The following is a 25,610-nucleotide window of genomic DNA, read 5'->3' on the forward strand; positions in this document are numbered from 1 at the left end:
GTGGACGCGGTTTCTAATTCTTTAACTATTTTTTTCTTTTTTTTTAAGCACCCAGAAAGTTTTAAAGGTCACTATTTAAATGTCTTTTTGTCCCATTAGATGAGTGAATGTCAGCCTCGCAGCAGAGCGCTTTGAGCGCCTCTTGGGAGAGTTTGACCCAAACAGTTAATCTCCTTTCAGAATTAGAAGGATCACCACAGTTCAGTTTAGTAGAAGCTCCTTTCTTCATAGACTCCCTAATGCTCAAACTGCTATTGAACTTCTTTTTAAGTGCAGTGCTTTCTTTTTAGTTGTAAAATTAGAAGCAGGTAATCCTGTTATTGTAGCTCTTCCCACTGTTTCTACCTGAAAAGCCTTGAATATGAAAGTGTTCTGAGTTTCTTACAACAAATGGAAAAAAGTTGCAGTAAAAGTAAGTTAGTAAAAGTATGTCAGGTTTCAGATGACTGGCTAACGTGTGTTTTTAAGTGCGATAGTGAAGTCGGGCACCGAAGCAGCATCTCTTTCTTCTGCACCATCTTCCATATTAATTAGACAGCCGGTTTGGCCCCAAACGTCTTTACTAATAAGCGACTGTCTGCAGCTCAGACCCCCACCCTTCCCCCCGCGCCCATTACTTTTCCAGCTAATGAGCTAAATGCCATCGAGGAACAGCGAGAAACTCTGAAACATTTTCTCTGAGCTCGTCTCCAGGCTTCTTAACACATTACATCTTCTTTTAGCAAACGCTGTTAATGCAGGAGGCGCGCTCTGAGTGTAATCTGATGGTCTGCAGATTGTTGGCTTGTCACAAAGGTTTTGAGTTGTCATAAACCAGCGAAGCTTCACATCTGTATTTCATATTGTGCTGTGTTGTGGCATCATGGGCTCCTGATATTATCGTAAATCATTGCACTTCATATCCATCAGTTAGTGTTAGTGTGTGTTTTCCCACATTGGGTGAAGTCCTCTTGTTTTTCCAAGCCAACAAAGACTCATATTCAGGTGCAGCCAACCTGTGGTGTATACTGCAGCCCAAGGACTCACCATAAGGCTAATTAAGACTCAGTTCAATTCAATTTATACAGCTCCAAATCACAACAACAGTCGCCTCAAGGCGCTTTATATTGTACAGTACATCGCACAATAATAAATACAGAGAAAAACCCAACAATCATATGACCCCCTATGAGCAAGCACTTTGGCAACAGTGGGAAGGAAAAACTCCCTTTTAACAGGAAGAAACCTCCGGCAGAACCAGGCTCAGGGAGGGGCGGGGCCATCTGCTGCGAGCGGTTGGGGTGAGAGAAGGAAAACAGGATAAAGACATGCTGTGGAAGAGAGACAGAGATTAATAACAGGTATGATTCGATGCAGAGAGGTCTATTAACACATAGTGAGTGAGAAAGGTGACTGGAAAGGAAAAACTCAATGCATCATGGGAATCCCCGGCAGCCTACGTCTATTGCAGCATAACTAAGGGAGGATTCAGGGTCACCTGGATGTTGATCTTGTAGGATCATAAGGTTTTGATAGCCGGACTCTTGTAAACCTGTCCCTCTTCTGTCACCCGAAATACTGAGCTAATGTTGTTCAGCCCAGAGTCAAACAACTGGTCAGAAGTCCCAGAGGCATGGACCGCCATCCGAACTGGACGAGACCTGGTGCACTAACTAACCCTCCATCTGCAAGGCTACAAACCACAAGCTCGCTCTGCTGTTTCAGGAAGCCTGAACACAGACAGGCCTCAAAGATGAAACGTTGAAGCCGTGTAAGCACAGACTGCAGTTTAAACTGTAACAACTAGTGATGAGGAACCCACTCGAGAGGGGAAAAAAAGGAACATTGAATACCTAAACCTAAAATGATGATCTCAGTTATGTTAATGCCAAACCTGAATCTTCAGGATCCTTGGATGAGTAAAGCTAACGTTACTGCTACATTACTACGGGTGTTTCCACACTGCTGGCCTGTTTAGTTTTAGTCTTGACCTCTGGCTCATTTGGTGCGGTTGTAATGAGTGACTCTGTAATCACAGTCTGCTTTGGACCAAAACAGCCGCACAGAGACAGTCTCCTCCAAATCCATCGAAAAAGCAGTCCAGCTGAACCAGAGGTCATTTTTCGACAGCGTTGGGTCCTGGAGCCTCGAGCTCTAAGCAGTGAGTTGTTGTGAGCTGTGGAATTGCATCCATCCCACTGGGATTATTATTGTGTAGCAGACTCTCTGACCAATCGGTCAAAACAAACAGTGACATGTGCAACAACGCCGGACTGGCAGCCGGTGAGAGTTCCCATCCAGGAGCCAACAAAATAAATGGAAGTTGCGCTGCAAACTCAATTTGCAGCATTAAATATGTCATCACACTTAATAAGGACATTTAGAGATTTGTAAGCAGTAACAGATTGTGACTAATGATGCTCTGGTAACTCAGTTTATTTTTGGTGAATTAAATTAGATACAGATGCTTTCTGAGGACACCTCATCACATGGTACCAGTCTGATAGAAACGTGGGCTGGGAGCGCTGTTATTTGACAGAAGTATCAAATATAATATGATGCATGCAAAGATGTGTTTTCACACTTTTCATTAGTTTAGTTTAACATAAAAATGAAGCTGTTAGGAGACCATGAATAATGAGGCATAAATTAGTAATGTGCTGCTTCTGCTAAGCTGTAATTAAACTCTCCATTACTGATGGAAATGATCACTCGCAACAAGATTTCTTTTAAAACCACTTTTAAAAAGGCCACTTTGAACTTGACTGACTGTTGGTATTTTAAAATTAGGAAAATATTGAGCTGTTTTGTGCAGTACTGAGGATGAGATGAAGTCATTACATTTCACCTGCTCTTTAACGCATGGAAAGCAGCGTCACTCATAGATTTGTTTTCTGGTGAGCGGCTGCTCAAAAGGAGGCATGCTGATTAAGACTGTATATACTGTTCTTCTGCAAAGGGCGGTTAAATAACAGAGTACTATAATCAGCTGCATGACCGATCATTCTCTGCTGGTGCTGGTTATTGTTCTGCTCTGCAGGACATGAAGCAGAACCTGCATCTGCTACAGGTGCTGGTTGGAGAGCAACTCCAGCTCACTGCAGAGGGGAGGACTGCAGCAGTTCATCACAGTGAAGCAGGCGTTTGGCAGACAGTGAGATGAGAGACGCAACTAAACTGTGACTTGGACTTTGACAATGAAAGTCAGGTGTCCACTCGTATATTGACTGAAAAATAACTTGCTTTGTATAATTCATTTCCAGGATGGATGCACTGATATTTCAGCTCTAATATGATAATAATTATTGGTGGATTTTGGGCTTTGCATATGAGGAGCATATGGCATCCTCTGTATCACGTCCAGGCTTTTCCCTGGCTCACTGTTGCCTCACAGTTACTGTCCAGGGTTCAAACCCGGGCCAAACCCTTCTGTTTGGAGGCGGAATCTTTTTTTTAATTGTACAGTTTTTCTCCAGTTTGTCTTGACAGCTGAAAACATACCAAGTTCACTGTTTCTGTTTTGAACCAGGCGACTGTAACGAGAGACATTCGTAATCTGATGAGTTTCACTTTCTGGTCAAATAAAGGTTTAAAAACAGGCCACATGTGTAACCATGATTGGTTTGCATGTTAACACCAAACATAATTAAGCTCTACTTAAAGAAAATGGTTAAATATTTTTATCACGGCTCTTGTTATTTTCATTTGAGTACAGAAATTTTTAATGTGCAAGAAAACTGACGTTAAAGTTTTGTGCTTTCTCATTGTTCAGATAGTTCAGCTGTTACTTTATTTTTCATAAAGATGATTCTTGGCTTACTGCCCATGAAAGGGCTTATCAGTAACCACAGCACCACAACACAGTGCATAAACTGGTGTCTTATACGTTGGTATTGGTGTAGTTCTTTGGTTACATTGTTGTGTACATTGGACTAACATGAAGCACAACAATGAATCTATTTGAAGTGTTTCACAGTTCTAACATTAAAGGAACATATCAATAAATAATGTGTATCTGCAGTATCGGCTCTGTGTATAACTGTGTGTCACAGCTGGACTGGATGATCCACTGAGTCCAATTAAAATGCATTAGTGTGACTCTGCTGCTGCTCATGTGGGTTTGAAGTAGATGATGGTGGTTTTAACAGTGTGGCTGGTGTCCATTGAAACGATCCTCCCGTGTAGATGAAAACAGCAGGAGCTGTACGGATGTGGCTTCTTATCTTGCTGGCAAGAGCTTTTTTTTTTTTTTTAACTCCTCAGACTTTCCTTTGAGAACCATGCTGAGAGCAACTCTCTCTCTAAAGAAATGAGATGAAACCAATAAGGAGGACTGACCGCATTACTTCAGGAGGATGTCACGTTTCTTGAGAGACTGATGGGCGATAGAGGAAGCTGTAATTTTTTTAAAATGTATTTTCTAAACTGTTTTTTGTCAGCAAAGACAAAGCTTTATTCACATGTTGGATTTCTGGTCGTACATTTTTGGCCACAGAGATGGCGTGGGATTGTGGAACTTCCACTCACTCACACACTGTGGACATTAACTTTATTGCTGATTATTAATCTAAAAGACTGATCCAAAACTGCATTTTTAAGGTGGTAGTAGTCTAACAGTAGAGTTGTGTAGACTGTGATAGTGGATCTTACTAAAATATTTATTTGTGTTATTAATGAGGTGATTGAACCTCTTACCAGCTTCTTCAACGTCACCATCCTCTTTAATGGCTGCTCACTGCTGTAGCTGTTTAAAATACTGGTGCAACTTTACTGGCAGTGACTGCAAATAAGTTCTCTGTTAGGAGCTCATTTTAGCACTGCGAGTCCTAAAGGTAGAGATGATGCATTCTTTTATTTTCTTCTAACTCACCCTGCTAGAAGCTACCATTAGCTTTAAGCTCTTTGTGAACTTTATAAAACAAGGTGAGGTAGCAGTCTGATAGATCAATGACCTATAACAGGCCATTTGTCATGATACCTGAAACCACCAGGAGTAAACATGAGGATTTAAAGGAGTAAAATGTGTCCTAAGGTCAGCACTCTGCGGCTCAGATGATGCAGATGTTTGTGCAGCAGCAGTGGGAGGACAGCTCAGTGTTGGACTGTTGTTGTGCATTGGCAGCGAGTGTCACTGTGTTGTGCTTCTTCCAGAACAACAAACACTGCTGTTTGGGGATATTGATTTAAAGCCACAGCTTTGTGAGTGTGTACTGCACAGAGCCCGAGGGCTAGAGTGTTTAAAAGAGTCCAAACCCAGGTTTAGCTTTAGGAATTAGCAGATATCCAAAGTTGCAAATCCTTTGAAGAAGAAACAAAGGTGTTGGTACGCTTTATTAAACTAATTGAATGCAAACAGAAACATTAGTTTAATTCTTCTGTCAAGAGGGACTCCTCTGCCAGCAGCAGAGTTTTGAGCATTTATTGGAGAAGCTTTTCTATTGCATATAACAGTACTGTTACACATTATAGTACATTATAATACCATAGTCTATGTGCATCACAGAACTGTAAGTACATGTCGCTGCTGCTTTTCCGCAGTTTCATAGCGCTGACAGTGTTTAGACTTTTTGCAAAACAATAAAAATAAACACTGGGTGAGAGGAGAGAACAGGAGCTGTACTCCTCGTGCTGGCTGTTAGGGGCAAATAAATAAAGTAACTTCAGGCGAAGTATGCTTCCCTATGGCGTGAACGAACCACAAGTTAGTTCTGGAGCCTTCTCTCTGTCCTCTGTTTCAGTCACGAGTGAAAATCTCACTTTATATTGTGTTGTTATTCTCTACAACGGGGAAAACACAAATGACACTTATGTAGTCATCTTCAGTAATATTACTCATGACCTCGCACTTAACTAGGCTGGTAGATAACCATCATCTCACAAAGAAAGACCACACAGTTGTTTCTTTCTGGTATTTTATTTCAAATTGGATACGTTGCATGGATTTTAATGAAAGAGTGAATGGTAAAACTGTAAACAAGACACAAAATCTCATGTGTAAGCGTAAACATTTTTTTACACTTAGAAAATGCTATGACCTATAAACATCATAGGCTATATTTCCTTATCATACAAAGTGAAGCACAACTAAATAGGCTAACGAGCTAACGTTAGCTAACGGCTAACTAGCGTCTAGGCTAATGCCTGATAAAGCACATCTTTAGGTGAGCTCACTTGTATAAACTGTCACAAGTAACTCACGGCAATTAGCACTAAACACACACTTGTAAAATACAACATTACTGCCAACTTATAGACTGTGTTGGCTTAGGACACAGCATAGACAGGCACAGGAGTAGATAATTATCCTTCTACCGTTAGACAGGAAGTAGCAAGAGGTCCCACTTCCGGTAGGATGTCAAAATAAAACGGACAGTGTAAAAATACCCCCCAAAACAAGTACTGTATGAACCTATTTAACATCAAATAATATCTGGGGCGACTCTTGAGGAGCCAGAACATTACTTTTACTTCACCTGTGGGTCCTCTGCCCGCACAAAAGCACGATTGGTCTGCATAAAGACTTTCTATTTAACAAAAGTCAGAATTTTCCTGTTATTTTTCCCATTTCATAAACAAAAATATCTTTAAAGTTTGAATAATTGAAACTTCTTTAGTAAAAAAAAAAAAAGAATCCACCATCAGGTTTGTCTGAACAAAGATCAAAAAAATTACGAGGGGAAGATCAAAATAGTTTTATTTCTCATTTTACGTGTTTAACGTTTCAGTATTTTACATTTTCCTCATTCAGAGCACACTCGTGGGTCAGCCTGAAAAATGTGGCAGACATTTCCTTCACATGAATGCAGAGCAGAGCGCTGTGTTTATGATGCTGCTCAGTGAACCTGCCTGATGGATTGACGTGACCTCCACATGCTTCAGTTTATAATTTGTCTCTGTGCACTGAGTTTGCGACACATACAGCGAACCAGCACGTCGATCAGCTGGCGGGTGGGTCACACTCAGGGTCTGCTGTGCATTTCAGTCCTTTTTATCCAATAATTTGGCCAGATGAACACATTCATACAACACCAAACTGCTTTTAAATAGCCGTGTGGTTTCTTCCTTAGCGCAAAGCAACCAGACAAACCCAGATGTGTGTGAGTGCGAGAGCTACTTCAGGAACCTCTGTCTTAAATTTGTTCAATATATCGTGACATAATTTTGAGCGTATATTGCCCACCCATGTTGCTGATACAGATTTTGATGCAGCTTTTATTTAACCAGAGGTATTACCATACCAGCTGTGCTAAACTGCTAGTAAAATATCGAGCCCCTGATCTCAGAGAAGTCTTTTTAGAGGCTAATGTGTGGAAGGCTTTTTCTCCAGGTTTGAGCACATTTCCCACCGGTGACACCTGCAGTGAATTCAAGAAGTGCAAATCTTCAGGGAGTTAATTAGTGGGATTAGGACACGTGGAGTGTCGCTGCAGCAAACATGGAGGGATTTCTTGTTTGTTTGCTTACAAATCCCGCTTATTAATGCACAATATCAATGCTCCCTCACTTCAGACATCAGCTTAGTGCTGGGTGGAGGCAGCTTTGATTAGACACTGGCTTAAAAAAATGAAGCTTGAAGGAGCCGTAGCCATAGACTGTATATGAAGGATGGACTGTGTGTAGCCAGAAAGCAAACAGTTCTAAAATTGTTGCAAGTTTCTTACATATTTATGTTTATTATAGGCATGACATCAGTCCTAAATAGAAACATGACAAATTTGTAACAATATCCTCAGTCAGAGTACAAGGTCACATTTAATTTGTAAATGATCTGCTGTGACTATCTTTATGTAATAACTTTTATTAATCATTTAACTCAGCGGTCCCCAACCTGAAAAAGGTGAAGAGTGATGCTGAGCTCATAGTAGTGCAGCCAGTCACAGCCTCCAGGTCTAACAGATTTTTTAGTTGAAAGCAGTGTTCTTCTTCTCCTCCTCCTCCTCCTCCTCCTCCTCACATACATAATGTATGATAGCACCAAATCCTTACTGCTGGCAAAGGCCATCAACAAACCTCCAGAGTTTTATTATAGAACTTATAAAAAAAAAAGAAGACTTTTGATAGTGAAAATTTATAATTGATTATATGACGATGGTTCAATTCTGTGTTGATGGTTTCTTTTGAGGAAATAAATGTGTTTTGACAGCACTAGTATGACAGACAGCACTGTGTCCGCATCTCCACGTGCTCATCCACTTGATCCACGCCCTGCAGGGTGCCAGCACTCCTCAGGAACTCGTCAGCCTCTCTGTGGACGTGAGGTTGTAGCGTGTCATTTCCTCTGAGATTTGAGGCAGATGAACACTCTGTTGAAGAAGTGGTTTGAGGTGCTCGGCAGCATCTGGGACGTTTGAGTGAGATTGAGGGAGTGGTGCTGTTTGACTGGCACATAAATTAGGCCTTTGCTTCAAAACTGGAGCTACCTCCTTGTATCAGCACCCCTGCCTGCCAGGCCCACATGATATCGCTTTCAGCTGAGCCCAAAGTGGCGCGTCACACAGGGAGATTGAGATGGATCCTCTCCTCTGACAAAGCTGACAATTACACAAACAGAGTGAGAGAGAAGAAGAACAGCAGAGCGGAGAAATGCAGAACGAAGGAACGCTGAGAGCTGTGAAGAGACCCAGTCAGCTGCAAACAGAAAGCAATAAATAAAGTAAAATAAAAATGAATTAAAAATCCTCACGGACGGGCAGAGCTCCAGATTATGTGATTATTCTGTTATTATTAGAAAGACTGTGTGTGGCAGCTTTGAAATGGAACAAAGAAAGAAAAAGTGATGACTTGTCACAAAATGAGGTTAATGATAACAGTCTGCAGCAGAAGAATCGCTGAGCTGAGTGAAGTCATTAAACCACAAGCACATCAAACTTCATTATCTCACTGGTCATTAAGCGTCTGGATACACACCAGCTTTTCATGTCAGTTAATCGATGGTTATTTTGCTCTTTCATATTCTGTGATAAGTATTTAGAGTAGACGGGAGCCTAAAATACACACTTAGTGATTGTATTGAATCTTCTTAAGTGTAGCAGCTTAGTGCTCGTCACTGTTTCACGCTCTTTCTGTGCTACTCTTTGAAGTTTAATCTAAAACGTCTTGAATTTAACTTTATACCTGTGGACATCTGTATGCTGTTTCAAAGCAGTGTCAGCTGTGAGAGGGGAAGTTCACAACAGAGCTAAACTCTGCCTCTGAGTTTCTGTTTTATTTCCAAAGCAGAGAAAACTGAAAGAAACTGCTTCACTGCTGAGTGTACGCCTTCGCTATTGTGTTGGCCTCTGGCAGCGGAGGTGCGCTCACACCACAAAGCCAAGAAGGACGTGTGAGAGCTGCAGGTCCACAGGCTGGACGCTCCCAGTTTCAACTTTTCAGTTTAAATTTTTTGGGGGAAAAAATGCATGAAAATACTCCAAAACACACGTTTAGACAGGGCAGATTTTCACCAGCTGAGTCAGCGTCGTTGTTCACCACACTCAACTCATGTCAGGTGAAGACTTTGGTGTCTGGAGGGTCTTTAGCATGAAACTATTTAGACCCCAGACTGAAAATGGGATGAGGTTGCTTTAACACAGTTGATGCCAAACTGACACCACCAATTATTTTTCCTCTGTGTGACGGTTTGGTGGGCAAAGTTTTAAATATAAAGAAACCTCCGAGTGACGGTTGATGAGCCGCCAGGTGGGTGGAGGAGAAGCAGTTGGCCGGAGGTTGGTGTTAATTTCTGTGTGTGTGTGTGTGTGTGAGAGAGAGAGAGGGTGTCTGTCTTCTCTCTTCAATTAAAAAGTTTTTGTGTGTGCACATGTGTGTATGTGTATTTCTCCAAAAGTTGAATCTGTTCATCTGGACGTAGCGTTTTGTGGGAGAAACGTTTCGTCACTCATCCACGTTTCTCCCACAAAACGCTACGTCCAGATGAACAGATTCAACTTTTGGAGATTTACTTTCCTGGATGATTGAGAAGGCATCAAGATGTATGTGTATTTCTTTTTGCTACATGCGCGCGCGTGCACACACACACACACACACACACACACACACACACACACACACACACACACACACACACACACGGAGTATTTGACAAATAGTGTGTAGCAACAGATGAGAAACCGAGCAGGAAGTTTCTGTTTGTTGCTCCTCTTCAGCGTGTTGGACGGAGCTCGTGGCGGCCGTCCTTGCCTGACTCTCCACCTGCTGCACAAACGAGTGGCCCTGCAGCTTACAGCAGGTCACCACAGCAGGAAAAAGACTCGAGGCCATCAGCTCTTTGCGTTCGTCCGTTACTTTTCAGCATGACTGTGCTCTTGCACAAAGCCAGCTCCAAGAAGATTTTAGTTTCTAGTTGGCTTGTACAGCGCTCTGACCTCAGCGACCTCCTGTGGTGAACTCTAATGCTGCCAGTGTTCCCAGTATAAAAGTTTCTGGGAGAAAGAAAATGTTAAAAGAACAATCTGTTTGATTTTGGAGCCAATCCTGAGGAGTTCATCTCATATTCTCTGTGAGATGAATTCTTTCTTATTTTCACTGTGCCAGTGGAAACATTTTACTGAAAGTTTTCAAGGTTGAAGTTTTCAAGGAGCACAAAAGATGCTCAAAAATGCAAATGCATGAATAAATATCCTGATTTCCACTTTTGGGTGGATTTAGTGTGCAGCTCTGTACCTTCAGAGCTGCACACTGTTGATATTGTGCATGCACAAATGTTAATAATGGAGCGCATTATCTGCCACTGGAATAGATTAATGTGGGTAAATGCACTTTGGTACATAAATCCCTCTCTGAGTCCAGCTGTGCCTGTGAAACACTGTCATCTGTGGTGATTGTTTATATTTACTTGTGCCTGCGGCGTCGGCTGTTCGTTCGTCAGGCGTGCGGCGTGTCGCAGGAAGCATTTCCACGCTGTTAATCAGCAGTCTGACGGCAGACAGATGATACCGCATCTGCTGAAGTCTAATTATGTATACGCAGACAAACACACACAGTCAGCTTATGTTTGATTTAATCACACACTGACATATGAACTGTGTTCGACTCACACTGCTGTCATTAGCAGCTTTATGAGATATCCTGCAGCAGGCCGGGAAACACTCGAGAGCTGAACTCTTCAGCGTTTACTCATCTGACTCCAGATCTGCAGCTATTGGCAGATTGTACAGTGATATTAATTTTTCGCTTGCATCAGGCAGACCTATTTCTGGACGTTTTCCCAGGAGTCGCAGTGTTTGTACTCACACTGCAGGCGCAAGGAAGTCAAAATGAAAAAGAGTGAAAATGAGTTGTTTGCTCTTTGTGGCCTAAAAAAGAAAGCCACAAAGTCACCACATTTCAGCAGCTGCACGAGGCTGCGGTCCTCCCCACACGCCAGGAGGCAAAATAATTTGAAGGCTGGGAAAATAGAGGTTAGATCCTTGCTGCTGGTAGGAATGTAAAGTTTGGTGTAAGAGGACAAGAGCAAAGGTTCTGTCAGCTCTAATGTAAGAGACCCTGAAGCTGTTTTCACACAGAGTATTTCAGGTCAGAGAAAATGTTTCATTTTTGGTTTGTTTCTGTTGTTTTAATCATTAATATTTCTGCGTTCAGAAGCATTAATGATAAGCTCAGAGTCATGTTGTTTTTCAGGAGCGTTACGGTTCCACAAATTCAAACCTGTGAGTTTCCAAGTGTCGGAGCAAACACTTTGTTCATGTATTGTTACTTTTATTCTGAAAAACGGTGCTTAATGTAAATAACAGTCCATTTTATCTCTAACTTGGATTTTCCTTTGACACGTCTAACACTCTGCATGAATGCAAAATCCCAACTAGTCTGCAGACTTACCTGCAGATTTATCGGCCTCGCCACCTCAGCAACGCTCTGTCACGCTCTGCTTCTGATGTGGGCTCTGGATCTAATCTCACCCGCTTGAGACTCGGCTCGAGTCGCTTTGGCTTACAATACCATCAAATTGCACTCAGAAGCTGCTCTCTGCTCCCTGTCGTTTGAAATGGCACCGAGGCAAAGCTGCACTCGGCTGAGGAAGAGGGCAGGAAGTCAGCAGCATTCTCAAACACTTCTGGTGTGATTTTTAACAAAACTGTGTCGGAGTCGAGTCGTCGCAGACGTGTTCCCAGTGTATTCCTGTGGTTAGCCTCTGTGGGCAGCTCAGCTGCCAGCTTTCAGTCTATCAGGGGATCTCCACACAGCAGATGGCGTTCTGTGTGCCCGCCATTGTTTATGAATGTAAACACATGATGGTTTTCAGATTGCGTTTTAATAAATGCAGTACCTCCTTCTGTCCTTCTCATGGTCTGTTTATCTGCATCCAGTCCAAACCTGCACAAACTCAGCAGTATTACCTGAACTGCAAACAGGAACCAAAGATGTTGTGATCCTACATGTTTATGTCACACATCTGTTGACAGAGATTAAAGACTGTGTACACACGTGTCGCCTTCACCCACCCAGTTTGATGAAACTGGAGGTATGACCCACTCAGACACTAAAACTGAACGCTGGCCTCTCTGATTAGAGAAATGTTGTTCCAGCCTTTCACAGCAGACTGTACCGCCATGCTTCTCAGATTAATCTGTTATGGGTTCATTGATCAGCGCCAAGATTAAAGGTCTCGCTGGCTGGACCTGCTCAGAGCTTTTATATAGTTTTGGCTAACTTTAGAGATCAATTAGTGCTTTATAATAATTAGGCTTAAGGTCAGGTTTGATCTTTTTTAAAGTGTATCATCCGTCAGGGGAAATTATTGCTGCCAGAGCACAAAATCTGCAATTCATAATGCTGCTAAAGTACACACAGATTTTATTATTCATTTCTTTCTCTTTTTTCTTTATGCATGGACTTCTTTAAAAGTAAAAGTGTAAATACTCTATGAATTACTAATGAAGTGTGGCACTCTCTATGAATACAATAAATTGTAAGACACAAGCTCCTGAGATGTTTGCATAATGCAAACTCCAGTGATTGTGTGAAGAGTGAGGCGGACCTGCGTGCAAGTAGAATCAGATCATTATCTGAATAAATCACATCGAATTGAACCTGCAGCTCCACCAGATCCTCTCATTGAGATTCAGTGGATATCCAACACACACACACACACACACACACACACACACACACACACACACACACGTCGGGTATTCATATCTTGTGAAAACAACTAATTGACATCATGCCCTAGCCCCTTACCCTAACCATGAAAAATGAATACCTAACCATATCCAAGTGTAGCCCTGACACTAAAACCACATTTTGAGTCTAAAAATGCCTTCAGATTTGTGCGGATCAGGATTTTGGTCCCCATAAGGGCTGTTGGTCCCCACAAGTATATGAATACACGCTCACACTCGTCGCCTGACGTGCTGCCTTCAGGCCTGAAAGCTGTGAACTGAAAACGTCTCCGCTGCAGCCAGACGGGCCTCTCCAGAGATGTTCCTCCACAGGAAACTTGGGTCCAATTAAACCAGAAGTTGATGTTTGCTGTCTGCAGAAGTTTGAGGTCTGAAGTGCACCGTGTAACTGGTCAGAATGGGACCCCGAACGAGTGATTCCAGCGATCACAGTCTGTCTGCACACGCCCGAGAACATGATCTCGATTGTGAGGTTGACTGAATATAATCGGGTGAAGTTTGGGATTTTTGCAGACTTGTTCCCAGAACTACTCAACCTCGGTTATTTGTCACAGAGTACAAATGTAAATATTTCCAGAGGAAAAACCTGTGAGTGGAATAATTAATTTCTGTTCCCCACACCAGAACCGAGTATAAGAGAATTATACGGTTGCAGACCTCACGATCCTGTTTTACTTCTTTGAAGTCTGCCTAAAGGGCGAGTGTGTAGTTGGTGTATTGTAACTAATTTGATTTTTTTTCAACAACTAACACACAAAAAAGACTATTTGAATAAGACTGAGCTAACCTTAGCGACAGTACTTGGTTTCTTCCATGCTAGCGTCCACACCTCTGTGCACAATGTGCTTACACATCACCTCCACTGATTTGGTGACATTCCAGTTTATTCTGACAAAGCCGACATCAGTTTTTATATCAAAGTACTGCAGACCAGTGCTGCTGGTGGTAACATTGTTGCATCTTTTTCAGCTATTTCAGTATTTCTAGCAAAGGCTGCAACATTTAAACATGTAGTTGTCCGCTCATGCACACCCTTAATCATGATGCCCTGATGAGTCCATATGGTCCCAAGAAACTTGGCAGGTACTCGGGCATCTACGCCGCGCCTCGAGCTCACCATCTGATGATATTCATGCCACTTGGACCCAAGTACGCCCCAGCAAACTCACATATGCTGACAGCATAGAAAGCCTTTCAGTTGGTGGGAAACACTGCAGAATTCTCAAATAACTCAGAGTTCAGTTCATCCCCAGCTGTGTTCACTCCGTTGATTTTCTGGTCATTTGTTTGAATTTTGAGCATCAGTCAGTTTGCTTGATTGGCAGGATCACACATTTATGTCTCAGCCTCTCACCTGTCCTCTCTTTGCTTTCCTTTTTAATATTATGCCTCCAAAATAAAGCCAGTAATTCTTTCCATGCCTGTGAAGGATCGACTGCTGCTGTTGTAGTGGAAGCTGTCAGTGTTGATGTACTAGAAGTGTGAGAGGCTCTCCTTACACTTCAGAGGCATCCTGTTGTGTTAAAGATGAGTGAAGAGTGAGATTTTGTACCTGTTACATTCCTTTACACCCTTCAGCCGAACACCCGTGTTACTTCCTGGATGAATGTTGTTGCTAAGGCATGGCCTCGCTGACTGGAACGGAATTTTGTTGCTTGGCAACTTTGGCTTATTGAGCTTTCAATGAGGAGGAGGAAGGAAGCATCGGATCCTTCGGAGAAGCTTTAATTTGTAGACGGCTGGTTTCCTCAGCTGAAGGATTCTTTCTTTCAGTATGAATGTTTTTTCTTTTTCCTCGTGAGAAGTTGCTCAGAGTCAAATACAAAGGCTGGAGGTTTGTGGTAATTGGATGTTAGACTGAATAAAGAGGGCACAGAGTTTCTTTTATTCTAAGAAGGTTTTTTTCTCCTTTTCGACTAAACCAAGCAGCTACAGGATGTTTCTAAGATCAGGGATGTGGATCCCAGCAGCCCAGTTGTTGGCACTGGTTTCCTGCATATCCAAATCTATTGATCATCGGTCTTGAACATTTCACTGCCCTCCCAGTTAAAACTGAACATGGAGCAGCAGCATTTAAGTTTCCATCCAGTTTACTAAATCAAACTAAAGAAATCCAGTTTTTCACAGCTCTCAGTTCTTGGCTTTCAGTCTTGTTCGTGTCCATGATCCACTTTATTGTTTGTGCTTCTCCGTTTCTGTTACTCCTCTTATTTAAAACATATGAAGGTGCCCTGCTTTCTGATCATCTCTGGGTTAATCGTGTGGCTTTAAAACAAGAAACAAAAAAAAAAGAAGGAAATAATCTTCATTTTCTTTCCGTACCTGCAGTGTTTCCCTCAGCCGATTGTTTTGGGCTGACGGAAATAAAATATTGTTTTTATTACTCTTACTTCTCTTCACCTGCTTATCTGCTGATACTGAACACTGATCTGTGATACCAGCGTTACATTAACGAGCTGTGCTGGAAATCATTGTTTGTGTGAGGCTGCACACATTTAAGAATATAAACTTATTAAACAAGTATTTATTAGTAAAACTGTAAATCGGGTTGAGTCAGGATTGAAAGAAAACAAACGCTCGATATTGACACATCCTTTTTTGGCTTCATTATTATTATTAGTAGCAGTAGGAGTGGTATGAATAACTTCTGTCTAGTATTTGGGGGCAACATAAAGATAGATGTGAGGAAAAGTATTAAAAGTAAGATTTTAACGAAGTTTGCATCTGGTGTTGGTGAATAAACCGTGAGAGTCACTCCTGAAGTAGCCTTGAACGCAGCCTCAGACTCGTCGGTCCTAAAATGGACCCGGATGTTTCCAAAGGGCTGGTTTGTTGAGTCTAACCTGAGGCTTCTCCGTGCAGCCTCACAGGCCCTCAGACAGAGCCGAGGGTGCACAGAGAAAACTGTCTGTCTGCTCTAAAACCAGGAGGAAAACTTGGTGAAACTAGTGTGTGAGGAGCATACAGACGCACAGGCAGAGGTCGGGAAACCAAGGAACCAGCAGATTGCTGCTTCGCAGTAATCGACCCGCTCCTGTAATTGGACTCTGGCCGAGAGTGCAGTCTGCTCCAGTGGCACACTTCTGTGGAGTTAGCTCAGCGTCTCTCGAGGGCGCTCCACGCACCGGCCCAGTCTGCTGCTCCTCGCACCAATTAAAGTGAGATGATGGACCAAACCAGCATGTGAGATTACTGAATCTGTGAACGGACGTCAGAAAGCCGCTCTCGCAGAGACACGCACTGAAGTTTCAGTGAATCTGCTGGTATTTAACTGTGGTTTTCATGCATTATTTTCATATTTGAGCCCTTGTGATACCTGTTTGTGGCTGTTGGAGAGCAGCAGAAACAGGCTGTGAAAACAAGATCAAGTTTGAGGGAAAAGAAAGTTATTTGGAAACAGGATTTCCTTCCCGATGGATTATATTAATATATATTGAATATTATATTAGACATTATATTAAGACATTTGTCAAAATGATATTTCTGTAAGAGAAAAAAGGAATCTTGTATCAGTGAGTTCAGCCTGCAGGCAGCAGCATTTACAGGTGCAAACAAAATAAATGACCAGCTGCTGTCACTGGTGACAGACCCACCCAGCTCAGAGTGGGAATCCACTGCACAGCATACACAGCATGAGCCATAACCACAAAGTGGCCTCGTCTTGGTGTTTTAACTTGATTTAAATTCCTTTTGGTTTATATTTGCATAAATAAAACATGTGGGGTGGTGTGAGGCTTTAATCATTGCACCTCACACTGATGAGCTCCATAATTAAAGTTGTAAAGAAGTGAATCGTAGTGACGTTCGAGATCAACTCAGGAATGAAACGTCCTGCAGTGAAATCGAGCCGAGCACGCTGGTCCTGATTGAGTTGGGGTGAGGGTGGAGGTGGGGGTGGGGGTGAACACGAGAGGAGGCTGTGATGAGTTTGCGGTGATCAAACTGTGTCTCTGTGTTGCTGCAGACAGTTAATGAAATTCTGATTTTCTCTTTGCTTTTTTTTTGTTCTCAGATGAAGTGGAGCCCTCACCGCCGACGGCAGCCCAGATCAGATACGGTGAGACAATAAAACACACACGCGTGTGTATTTATATCCTTGTGGGGACATCTCATTGACATAATGCTTTCCCTAGCCGCTTACCCTAACCATAACCTAATTGTAACCCTGACACTAAAACCACATTTTGAGTCTCAAAAATGCCTTCAAACTCGTGGGGACCTGGATTTTGGTCCCCAAAGGGCTGTCGGGGAGAGAGGAGAGTGTTTCAAACTGAGAATGAGCTTTTATTGTGGCTGAAAGAATTATCACAAAACCACTAACAAAAACCTGGAAACATAAAACTAAACAACCTGAAACGTAACTGGAGAGACACTGAGGGAGGTGAACAGGATGGCCTACAGGCACGATACACAGAGTGACACGCAGACGCTCCGACGAAGAACAGAGGTGACCACACAATAAATATCCACACCAGGTAAGAAGGAAATGGCGTGCAGGAGGCAGACACAGCTGAACCTAATTAGACAAGATAAAGAGGAAGCAAAACAGAATACATGACCTGAGACACGGACCTTCAAAGTAAAACAGGAAATACAAGTGGCTCAAGGGCACAAACTACATTCATGCCCTGTAAAATTTGGGCTGATGTCTTCACAGTATTCTAATTTTTTGAAATCCTGTTTTTGTGGATTTTATGAGCTGGAAGCCCAAATTATGTACAAATAAAGAACTAAGTACTTGAAATGGTTTAAGTTGTGGGCCCTGAATCTATAATCTATGAAAGTTTAACATTTTGAATGGAATTATGGAGATAAATAAACTTTTCCATGATATTCTAATTTTTTGGAAATGTCTCAAATAGAAATATGAAGTTAAAACCAGCAGCTGAGCATCTGAAAACAACTTGAATCAGTTTTATTAACGACTCTGCTCTTATCAAAGATGATCAGTTATTCTTTCAGGACCTCTCCAACGCTGGATACGTTTAAAACTCGTTAAAAGAGCCATTTTTACTCCTTGGCTTTTAATTCTGTATGAGTCTGTCATTATTTTATTCTTATTATTTTCGTATCTTTTATTTTACTTTTAAATTTTATCTGATTATTCTGTTGTACAGTACTTTGGTCAACAGTTGTTGTTTTTAAAAGTGCTATATAAATAAAATTGATTTGATTTACAAGAAGTGGCCTTAAAGAGCTCGTATTCTTAAAGCCTTGAACTGAAGGGCTTCACTGAGGCCAGGTTTAAGAGAAATAAGGATTTCGTTTTGTCTGAGTGATGTAAAGCTGATCTTATAGAGCCAGTTGGTATAAATATGGAGGTGGAAATGAGCAGAACGGGTCTCCTGTAAACTAACTGTTATCACAGATACAGGGAAGCTGTTCACTGTGCAAATTATTCCAAGTTACATTCAGATAAATCTGTTCTGTGCTTTCCATGTTTTTCATTTTCCTTCTGTTAATTTGCAGTTTTACTCCACAACGCCATCCCCTTTGTTGGATTTGGCTTTCTGGATAATGCCATCATGATTGCAGCAGTAAGTATTGGAGTCTCATTTTGCAGGAATTAGTCGTAAAGAAAAAAGGAGTCTTATCTCTGCATTAAGGCTGTAATTTCCTTCTGTCTGCTCTTCCCGATGTGCTAACTCTGAGCCAGGATGAGCGTTTCACCTCTTTCTCTTTTATTCTCCAGGGAACTCAAATCGAACTTTCCATCGGAGTCACTCTGGGGATCTCCACCATGGCTGGTAAGAGCCGAGCGGCGATGAGTCGCGTAAACCTCAAATGACTTCGTTATCTTGTTGGCCGCTTCTTGAGCTCATTTGTAATTAATATTTTAATTGATTAACGTAGAAAGTTTTGATTGGATAACCAAGCAAAGCAACTTTCTGCTTCCATTTTCTCATCCGTGAGATGATTTCTTTCTCCGTTTTACAGCCGTGAATCAAATAGATGTTAATATATGTACATATGAATCTTCAAATCCCTGATTTATGAAACTCCACTGAGGAGCGTTCCCACTCGAATAGCCGGTAGAAGCTGCAAAGCTTTGATGGGTAAGGAGGAGAGGAGGGTGTGGCCACATGAAAACCTTCACATTTGATCAGAGTTGTTTTCTCTGTTTTCAGCCTCATGCAGTGAAAATCTGTCGATCTCAGCTAATCTTTTTATATCGTTCAGGATCGTTCAGTGTGCACGTCAGCCTGGCCATAGAGTCTTGTAGTATAGGGTGATACTTTAAAACTACAAATATCTAACTCCAGTGATTATCTTTATAGTAGTCTGAAACAGTAGATCTTAATCTTAATGTTTGCAGCACCATAAAAAGAGGAAAAAGGAGGAGAGGAAGAAGCTCGTTAGCTACTCCCAGCGTGGCTGTAAAAACCCTGCTGAAGCAGACGACAGATAAGACCGAGAAACTGTCTCTGCTGAGAACGTCTCTCATCACACTATCAGCTAACATGTGATGTTGTTGCTTATCTCAGGTTATGGGAAATGAATTTTTAGCACTCGTAATTAAAAACAACAGAAGCCAAACTTAAAGGAAGGCGCTGAGAAATGGTTTTTTTGTTTACCAAATAAAGTGAGGTTAGAGATCGAATGTCAGGACAACATGTGGAGTACAGAGTGGATCTCATATGTGGAAATATCACCACGATTTTAAGGCTGAAAACTTTATAGAAGCTTTGAAAAATGTGGAAAAAATAAACTAACTAAAAAGCAAATCCACTGTACAAAATAATCAGTTAAACAAAACTTTAAAACTAATTATAAATAAAAAAACAGCGGAAAAAACTAAAAATGCCAAAGTTATGACACGTCTGTATCATTTAACCCTGTCATGCATGAATTATGACAGCCTCAGTCAGGATGTTTTTCCTAAGTATTTTTATTCATCTTTAGGCATGAAAAAATATTTTTGAACTTCATTTTTTAAACATGTACTTTTCAAAGAGTTTGTTACACTTGCTAAGTGGACATGTTGTTACATGTCCACTTAGCAAGTGTACCATTAACACTGACACATATACAAGAAAACAGCCTTTGAATAGCTGTCCACTGTAGTGACCAGCATGCATCAAAGGTTTAGGGTTGGGTTTGTTGGGGCCTTTTTCCAACAAATGTTTCATGCCTCTATGCGTCCAGAGTCGCCCCCTGCTGGTTATTAAAAAGACCGCAGTTTGCAGCCACAACTTCCTCTTCCAGCTCAGCTCTCTCCTCCTCCCTGGTCCCAGAATGCTTCTGCAAACAGGGGAGGCATGATTACACAGCTGATGACAGCAGTGCCACCCCCCCGGCACCCCCTCACCCCGTCATCGCAGGCTAAGGAGGTGCATGTCACTTTCACAGTGTGGGGTTTACAGAAGTGTAACTCCTGCGTAAGGCCGTGCCTTCCATTTCCACACCTAAGTGAAGGTTACAGGACACACAGCTTCTTCCTGGTGATATCTAGAAAAGTTCAGGGCTTCAGTGAAGGAAAAAAACTTGTATTTTAGTCTAAAATAGGCACCAGTCCAACCCCCCTATGCCACTGGTATTAAACCAATAACAGTGGAGCCCAGCAGGCTGCATAAGTTGATATAAAAGTGCCAAAGTGAGACCAAACGCACCTCCAGTAGTTCTAAACGAGGAGATAAAGGAGGCACAATCCTTACAGAAAATCATCCTGTCACCAGGTTAGAGTCCCTGATGTGTAACCACATAAAATCCTCCCGGGTGTGATTGCTTTCACAGCACCTGCAGTGTTGGCTTCTCCATCAGGCTTCACCTGGAAGACGTTTTTATTACTTGTGCAGCTCCCACGCTGCCACCAGCGCTTACACTCGATTCTACAGAGTTGTTGCCGTTTATTGCGACAGATCCCGCCGTCACCCCGTCTCCTGTTGCGGTTCTCAGTTTGGGTTTTTATTGCTCTGTGAAACCATAAAGGCACCCGAGCTCGCCTTCTCCCCTCTCTTCACTGCTCGATTATTCAGTTTCCATGGATACTTGGCTCCATTTTCCTCTGCAAAGTGCAAATCAGAGGCTGAAGACGAGCTCTAGATCAATAGCTCTGCTGTGACGTCTTCATCCATCCAGGCTCTTATACGTCCGTGTCATCACTGTCCACCCTGCAGGGTTTTATTTTAGATTTTGGGGGCTGGCACCTTTGAAGCGTTTCTTGCTGACTCCTGTGTCTTCTCCCAGCTCTGGGTGAAACGAGGCCAGCTAGTTTCACCGTCTCACCTCCTCTTGGCCATCAAGGAGCTTCTCTTTGAGGAGATGCTGTCCATCTGGACGTTCAGCTCCTGCAGGAACGTTCGTGCATGTTCAGCTTCAAGCATCGTCGCCTTGTATGCCTCCAGAGATTCCCTGAAGGCAAAACAAACATGCTTTATAGTTTCAATGAACAAATACATTTTCCTCCACACTGCAGTCCACAGCGTTAATTATTCAGAGCTGTGGAGTACTGTCGGTGGGCTGGAATTGTTGCAAAGCCGATTTTGCTGACAGTGAAACCATGAAAGCAGAAGACAAAGAAGCTGACTGGAGTCTTGGTCCTTTTCCAAAGGTGCTCTTTGATCCTGGAAAACTTTCACACCTTCTCACTCCTACTGATTCTCCTGTTTCTGCTTTGATGTGTTGTTTGGACACTCGCTCTGCTTTTTCATCATTAGTGAGTATGCAGAGATGTATGTGGGCCACTTGGCACTGCACACTTGTAGGTATATACACTTATCTGTTCAGGGCGTGATGTGTGGGTGGGTTTCTAAAGGCTTCCTTAAAAAGGCGCTTGTTGGCGAGGGAAGCGTGCATCCTCAGCATCAGGTAAATGTTTTTGCTGCTAGATTTGAACTTTAATCAGCTGTCAGTTTCCTGCAGGAGAAGCAGATGCCTGAATATTTCCTGCAGCTCCTCTTGGGGGATGCTGTAGCGCTCCCGGACCAGATGGGATGTAAAATCCCTGCATCGAGACTTTTCCCTGGGGTCTTTTTCTCAGGTGGAAGCGTCTGTAAAAGAGTTAAAAGGACACATCTGAGAAGATCTTCTTCACACTCCATCTCCCCCACACACCCTGGGTGTAATTAGGATGTTTGGAGAAGCAAGCAGTGTGGTAGGATTTATGTAACATGCATTAAATACAGACAAAGGAGGACGATGTCACAGATGGCGATCCCGGTACTTTTTAATCTGGTATTTTGATGCTTTAGCTGTATATAAATGTGGCTCAGATTAATCTTTACGATTAAATAAGTACAGGAACTTTCTTTAAATTAAATGTTTAATGGGGAAATTAGGACATTTTATTATGATAAAAGTTTAATTAAAAAATGTTCGGATAAAAGTCCGAGCATTAATTGAGAGTTTCATTATTGTGCAAAAATGCACTTTGTTCCAAAACTCATTGAAAAAAGAAAAAAGGCTGCTGAGTGTGGGAAACATCAGGCTGATTACAGAAGATAAACAATCTCCTGTGTACTCAGAGTGCTGCTTCCAAGCCCGGATAAATGGAGAGGTTTGTGTCAGGAAGGGCATCCGGTGTGAAATGTTGGTCAGATCAAACATGTGGATCAAAGTAATGAAGTTGATGAGCCGTAGATGAAGATATGGGAAAGAGCTGTGAAAGCAGAGGCGACTGTCAGCGAGCAGCGGTGTGGCTTCATGCTGAGAAAAACTACTAGAGATGTGAAGTTTACTTTGAGGGTCAGGGTGGAGGAGTACAGAGAAGGAGCTTCACTGTGTCTCTGGATGAGAGGAGGCAGACGATGGTACTGCGTGAGGAGGTCAGAGTGGCGGAGACGTATGTGAGGGTGGTGCAGGACAGGTATGAGGACAGAGAGACGGTGGTGAGGTGTGAGGTTCAACGTAGTGATGGACAGGCTGGTGGATGAGGTCAGGCAGCAGTCTCTGTGGACTGTGTGCAGATAACACTGGTCTGTAGTAGTGAGGGATGCTGATGCTGGAGCCAGGCAGGAGGATGAGAGGAAGACCTCACAGGAGCTTTTAGGCATAAGGAGAGGGAGCAGCCAATAGGAAAAGGAGAAACAGTCTCAGAGACGCCCACCTAATGCACTGCTCCTAAATCAGACCCAGTGTTTTATCAGCAGCACTGACATCATCAGTGAGACCGCTGCTTCATTGGACCACGTGAGTGATGGTTTCTGAAAATGTACATAAATGATTCATGACTCCTTCCAATCGTCGTTTGCCATTTCCAGCATTTCTGATCATCTTTGATATAAGAAATTACACTTTGTTTATTTCTCTGGTTTGTGAGCTGAATAAAGGTTTCCAAGAAGCAGAGTCTCAGCCTGACTTGTTGTCACGCTTCCTGATGCAGCACTAATGAATTCAGCCAAATGATGGAAGTCATTACGATTTAGACGAGTGCGACCTCGACTCACCTCCCCGTCGTTGCACTTTTGGGTCCTTGCAGAAAAGATCAGATGAAGCTTTCACTCCATTGGGAAGTGTGTGTGTGTGTGTGTGTGTGTGTGTGTGTGCGCGCGTGCGAGTGTGTGCGCGTGTGTGTGTGCGTGCGTGCGTGCGTGCGCGAGTGTGCGTGCATGTATGTGTGTGTAATGTGTCAGGCTTAAATTGTGTTTGATGGACGTCAGCACAGCAGTGAGCAGATTTCCTTCACAGATTTTGGCGCCTGCCCTCCCAGAGGAACATGATGGTTATCGGATTTCTGATTCAGTCTGAAGTAAACCTCGTGTTCCTGCGAGAGTCTCAGATCGAGAGGAGTTTGGTTTTTCTGAAACTATAAAGCTTCTTAAAGTCTGTTAAAGTTCTGAAAGAGGACTGAGAAGATGACTTAGGAGCGTCTGAAAGAGAGCGAACTGTTCACATAGATCACAAATGATGCCGTTATTTTCATAATTAGATGTTAAGATCTGCATAAATCAAATCATTGAGTTTCACAAATCCTCAGCATTTCTTTTTTTGTGTCTGTCACTGTGCTCGCTGTTGTTTTTTGTGAGCGAGGCAGAAATCAAAGCGTTTGCCTCTTTGTGTTTGCAGCGGCGGCTCTGGGGAACCTGGTTTCAGATCTGGCGGGGCTCGGGTAAGCAGCATCTTTACAAACGGCCTCTGAGGCTTTTCGGTTTATTCTGGTCGAACTGTGTGAAGTCTGTTTAAAGCAAGTTAGAAGTGCTCAAATATTTAAATTAATGACGTGAAGTTTGTCCTGTTGTGTTTCTGTTTTTGTAGTTTAAGCTAAACTCACTGATTGCTGCTGATTTTTCTGTGTTAAATATCTTTTATTTTCTTATTTATCTGTAGTAAATGTGAAAGAAGGTTTACATTGTAACTAAAGTCTGACTTCGTCTTTGAAAGGAAGGTTTTCATCCTAAAGTGTTGAAAAAGGTGTGCAGTCAGCAGGGAAATGTGAAACTTCTGTGTTTCAGTTTTAATCAGTGTGAATGCAAAACAGATTTTTAGCTGTTGTCCAATTAGTTTAACAATCTGGTTTAGTTTGAACTGTTACTCCAGCATCAAAACACTCCAAAAATACACACATGTTATGAGCTCTTCCTGTTTTTCAGGTTTGAAAATGAAACTGCTGAGTGTGTGTATATACGGTGTTTATGTTAACAGGATGACATTTATCTGGATCTTCGCTTCAGAGGCTCAAACTTTGCTGTTCGTCCTTTTTAATTGCGCTAACAATTGTGCAGATGAACGCCAGCATTATCCCGAGTGTGTAGTTCAGCACAAATGTCGAGGCTGAATCACCTGGATGAGTCATGAAACATTTCTCCCACTGAAAGTGCTGAATCCACATGAACAGAGCCAACTGTCGTGGATTTCCTGTTCCTATTACTGTGACCTCTGACCCCTGTAAGCCTCAGCTGAGCTGGGATGTGAGCTAGCTGCACACTTCCATTGGTTGGTTGAGCAATTATGGAAATACATACAAGTTTTTACTTGGCTTGAATAACTTCTGGAAGAAGACACAGCTGCTAAACCAGCATCCAGAGCATGCGAAGTATTGGCACTGAATACTGGCAAACTTGATCTGCATCGGCCTGTTTCGCAGATTTCACAGTTTCTGCATGAATTATCGCAGACGTCTCCACAGCTGATGTCCCCAAAACTGGGCAACTCCCACATGAAGGACATGAACACCACGAGCACGTGTGTTTTATTTTTGGGTGAAGTGATGTCACTAAATGCCTGTGCAGCGATTAACACACATGTTGTCTGTGTGAAGTCTTGCAGGTTATGTGGAGGTTCTGGCCTCCAAACTGGGGATGCAGGTTCCAGATTTGACGCCCAAGCAGGTGGACATGTGGCAGACCAGGGTCAGCTCTCACATGGTGAGATTTTTCCTTTGGGTCTTATTTTTAAATCCTCTTCATGTTCTTATTCGTAGTGGCAACAATAGAGGGATGATGAGTTCATGGCTTCTTTGTCTCAGAGCAAGCAGGGCGCTGCACTTTTCCAGATTATTAAATAAAGTGATGATTATAATCAGCTGCACTTACCACAACAGATAATGTTCAAAGGGGCGAAAATGCAGGAAGT

The 25,610-nt window shown here is 42.5% G+C and overlaps 1 protein-coding gene across 1 annotated transcript in view; it reads left to right on the top strand.

Moving 5' to 3' along the window:
• The window catches only part of tmem65 (transmembrane protein 65), a 37,237-nt gene that overhangs the window by 6,643 nt on the left and 4,984 nt on the right, over positions 1–25,610 (top strand). The window contains exons 2-6 of the mRNA XM_003458592.5: positions 17,113–17,157; positions 18,570–18,637; positions 18,793–18,847; positions 24,105–24,147; positions 25,297–25,402. Coding sequence (XP_003458640.1) covers positions 17,113–17,157; positions 18,570–18,637; positions 18,793–18,847; positions 24,105–24,147; positions 25,297–25,402 — 317 coding nt within the window. The remainder of the gene's footprint in view (positions 1–17,112; positions 17,158–18,569; positions 18,638–18,792; positions 18,848–24,104; positions 24,148–25,296; positions 25,403–25,610) is intronic.

The sequence above is a fragment of the Oreochromis niloticus genome, linkage group LG22 (assembly GCF_001858045.2).
Source record: "Oreochromis niloticus isolate F11D_XX linkage group LG22, O_niloticus_UMD_NMBU, whole genome shotgun sequence".
Taxonomy (NCBI): Eukaryota; Metazoa; Chordata; class Actinopteri; order Cichliformes; family Cichlidae; genus Oreochromis; species Oreochromis niloticus.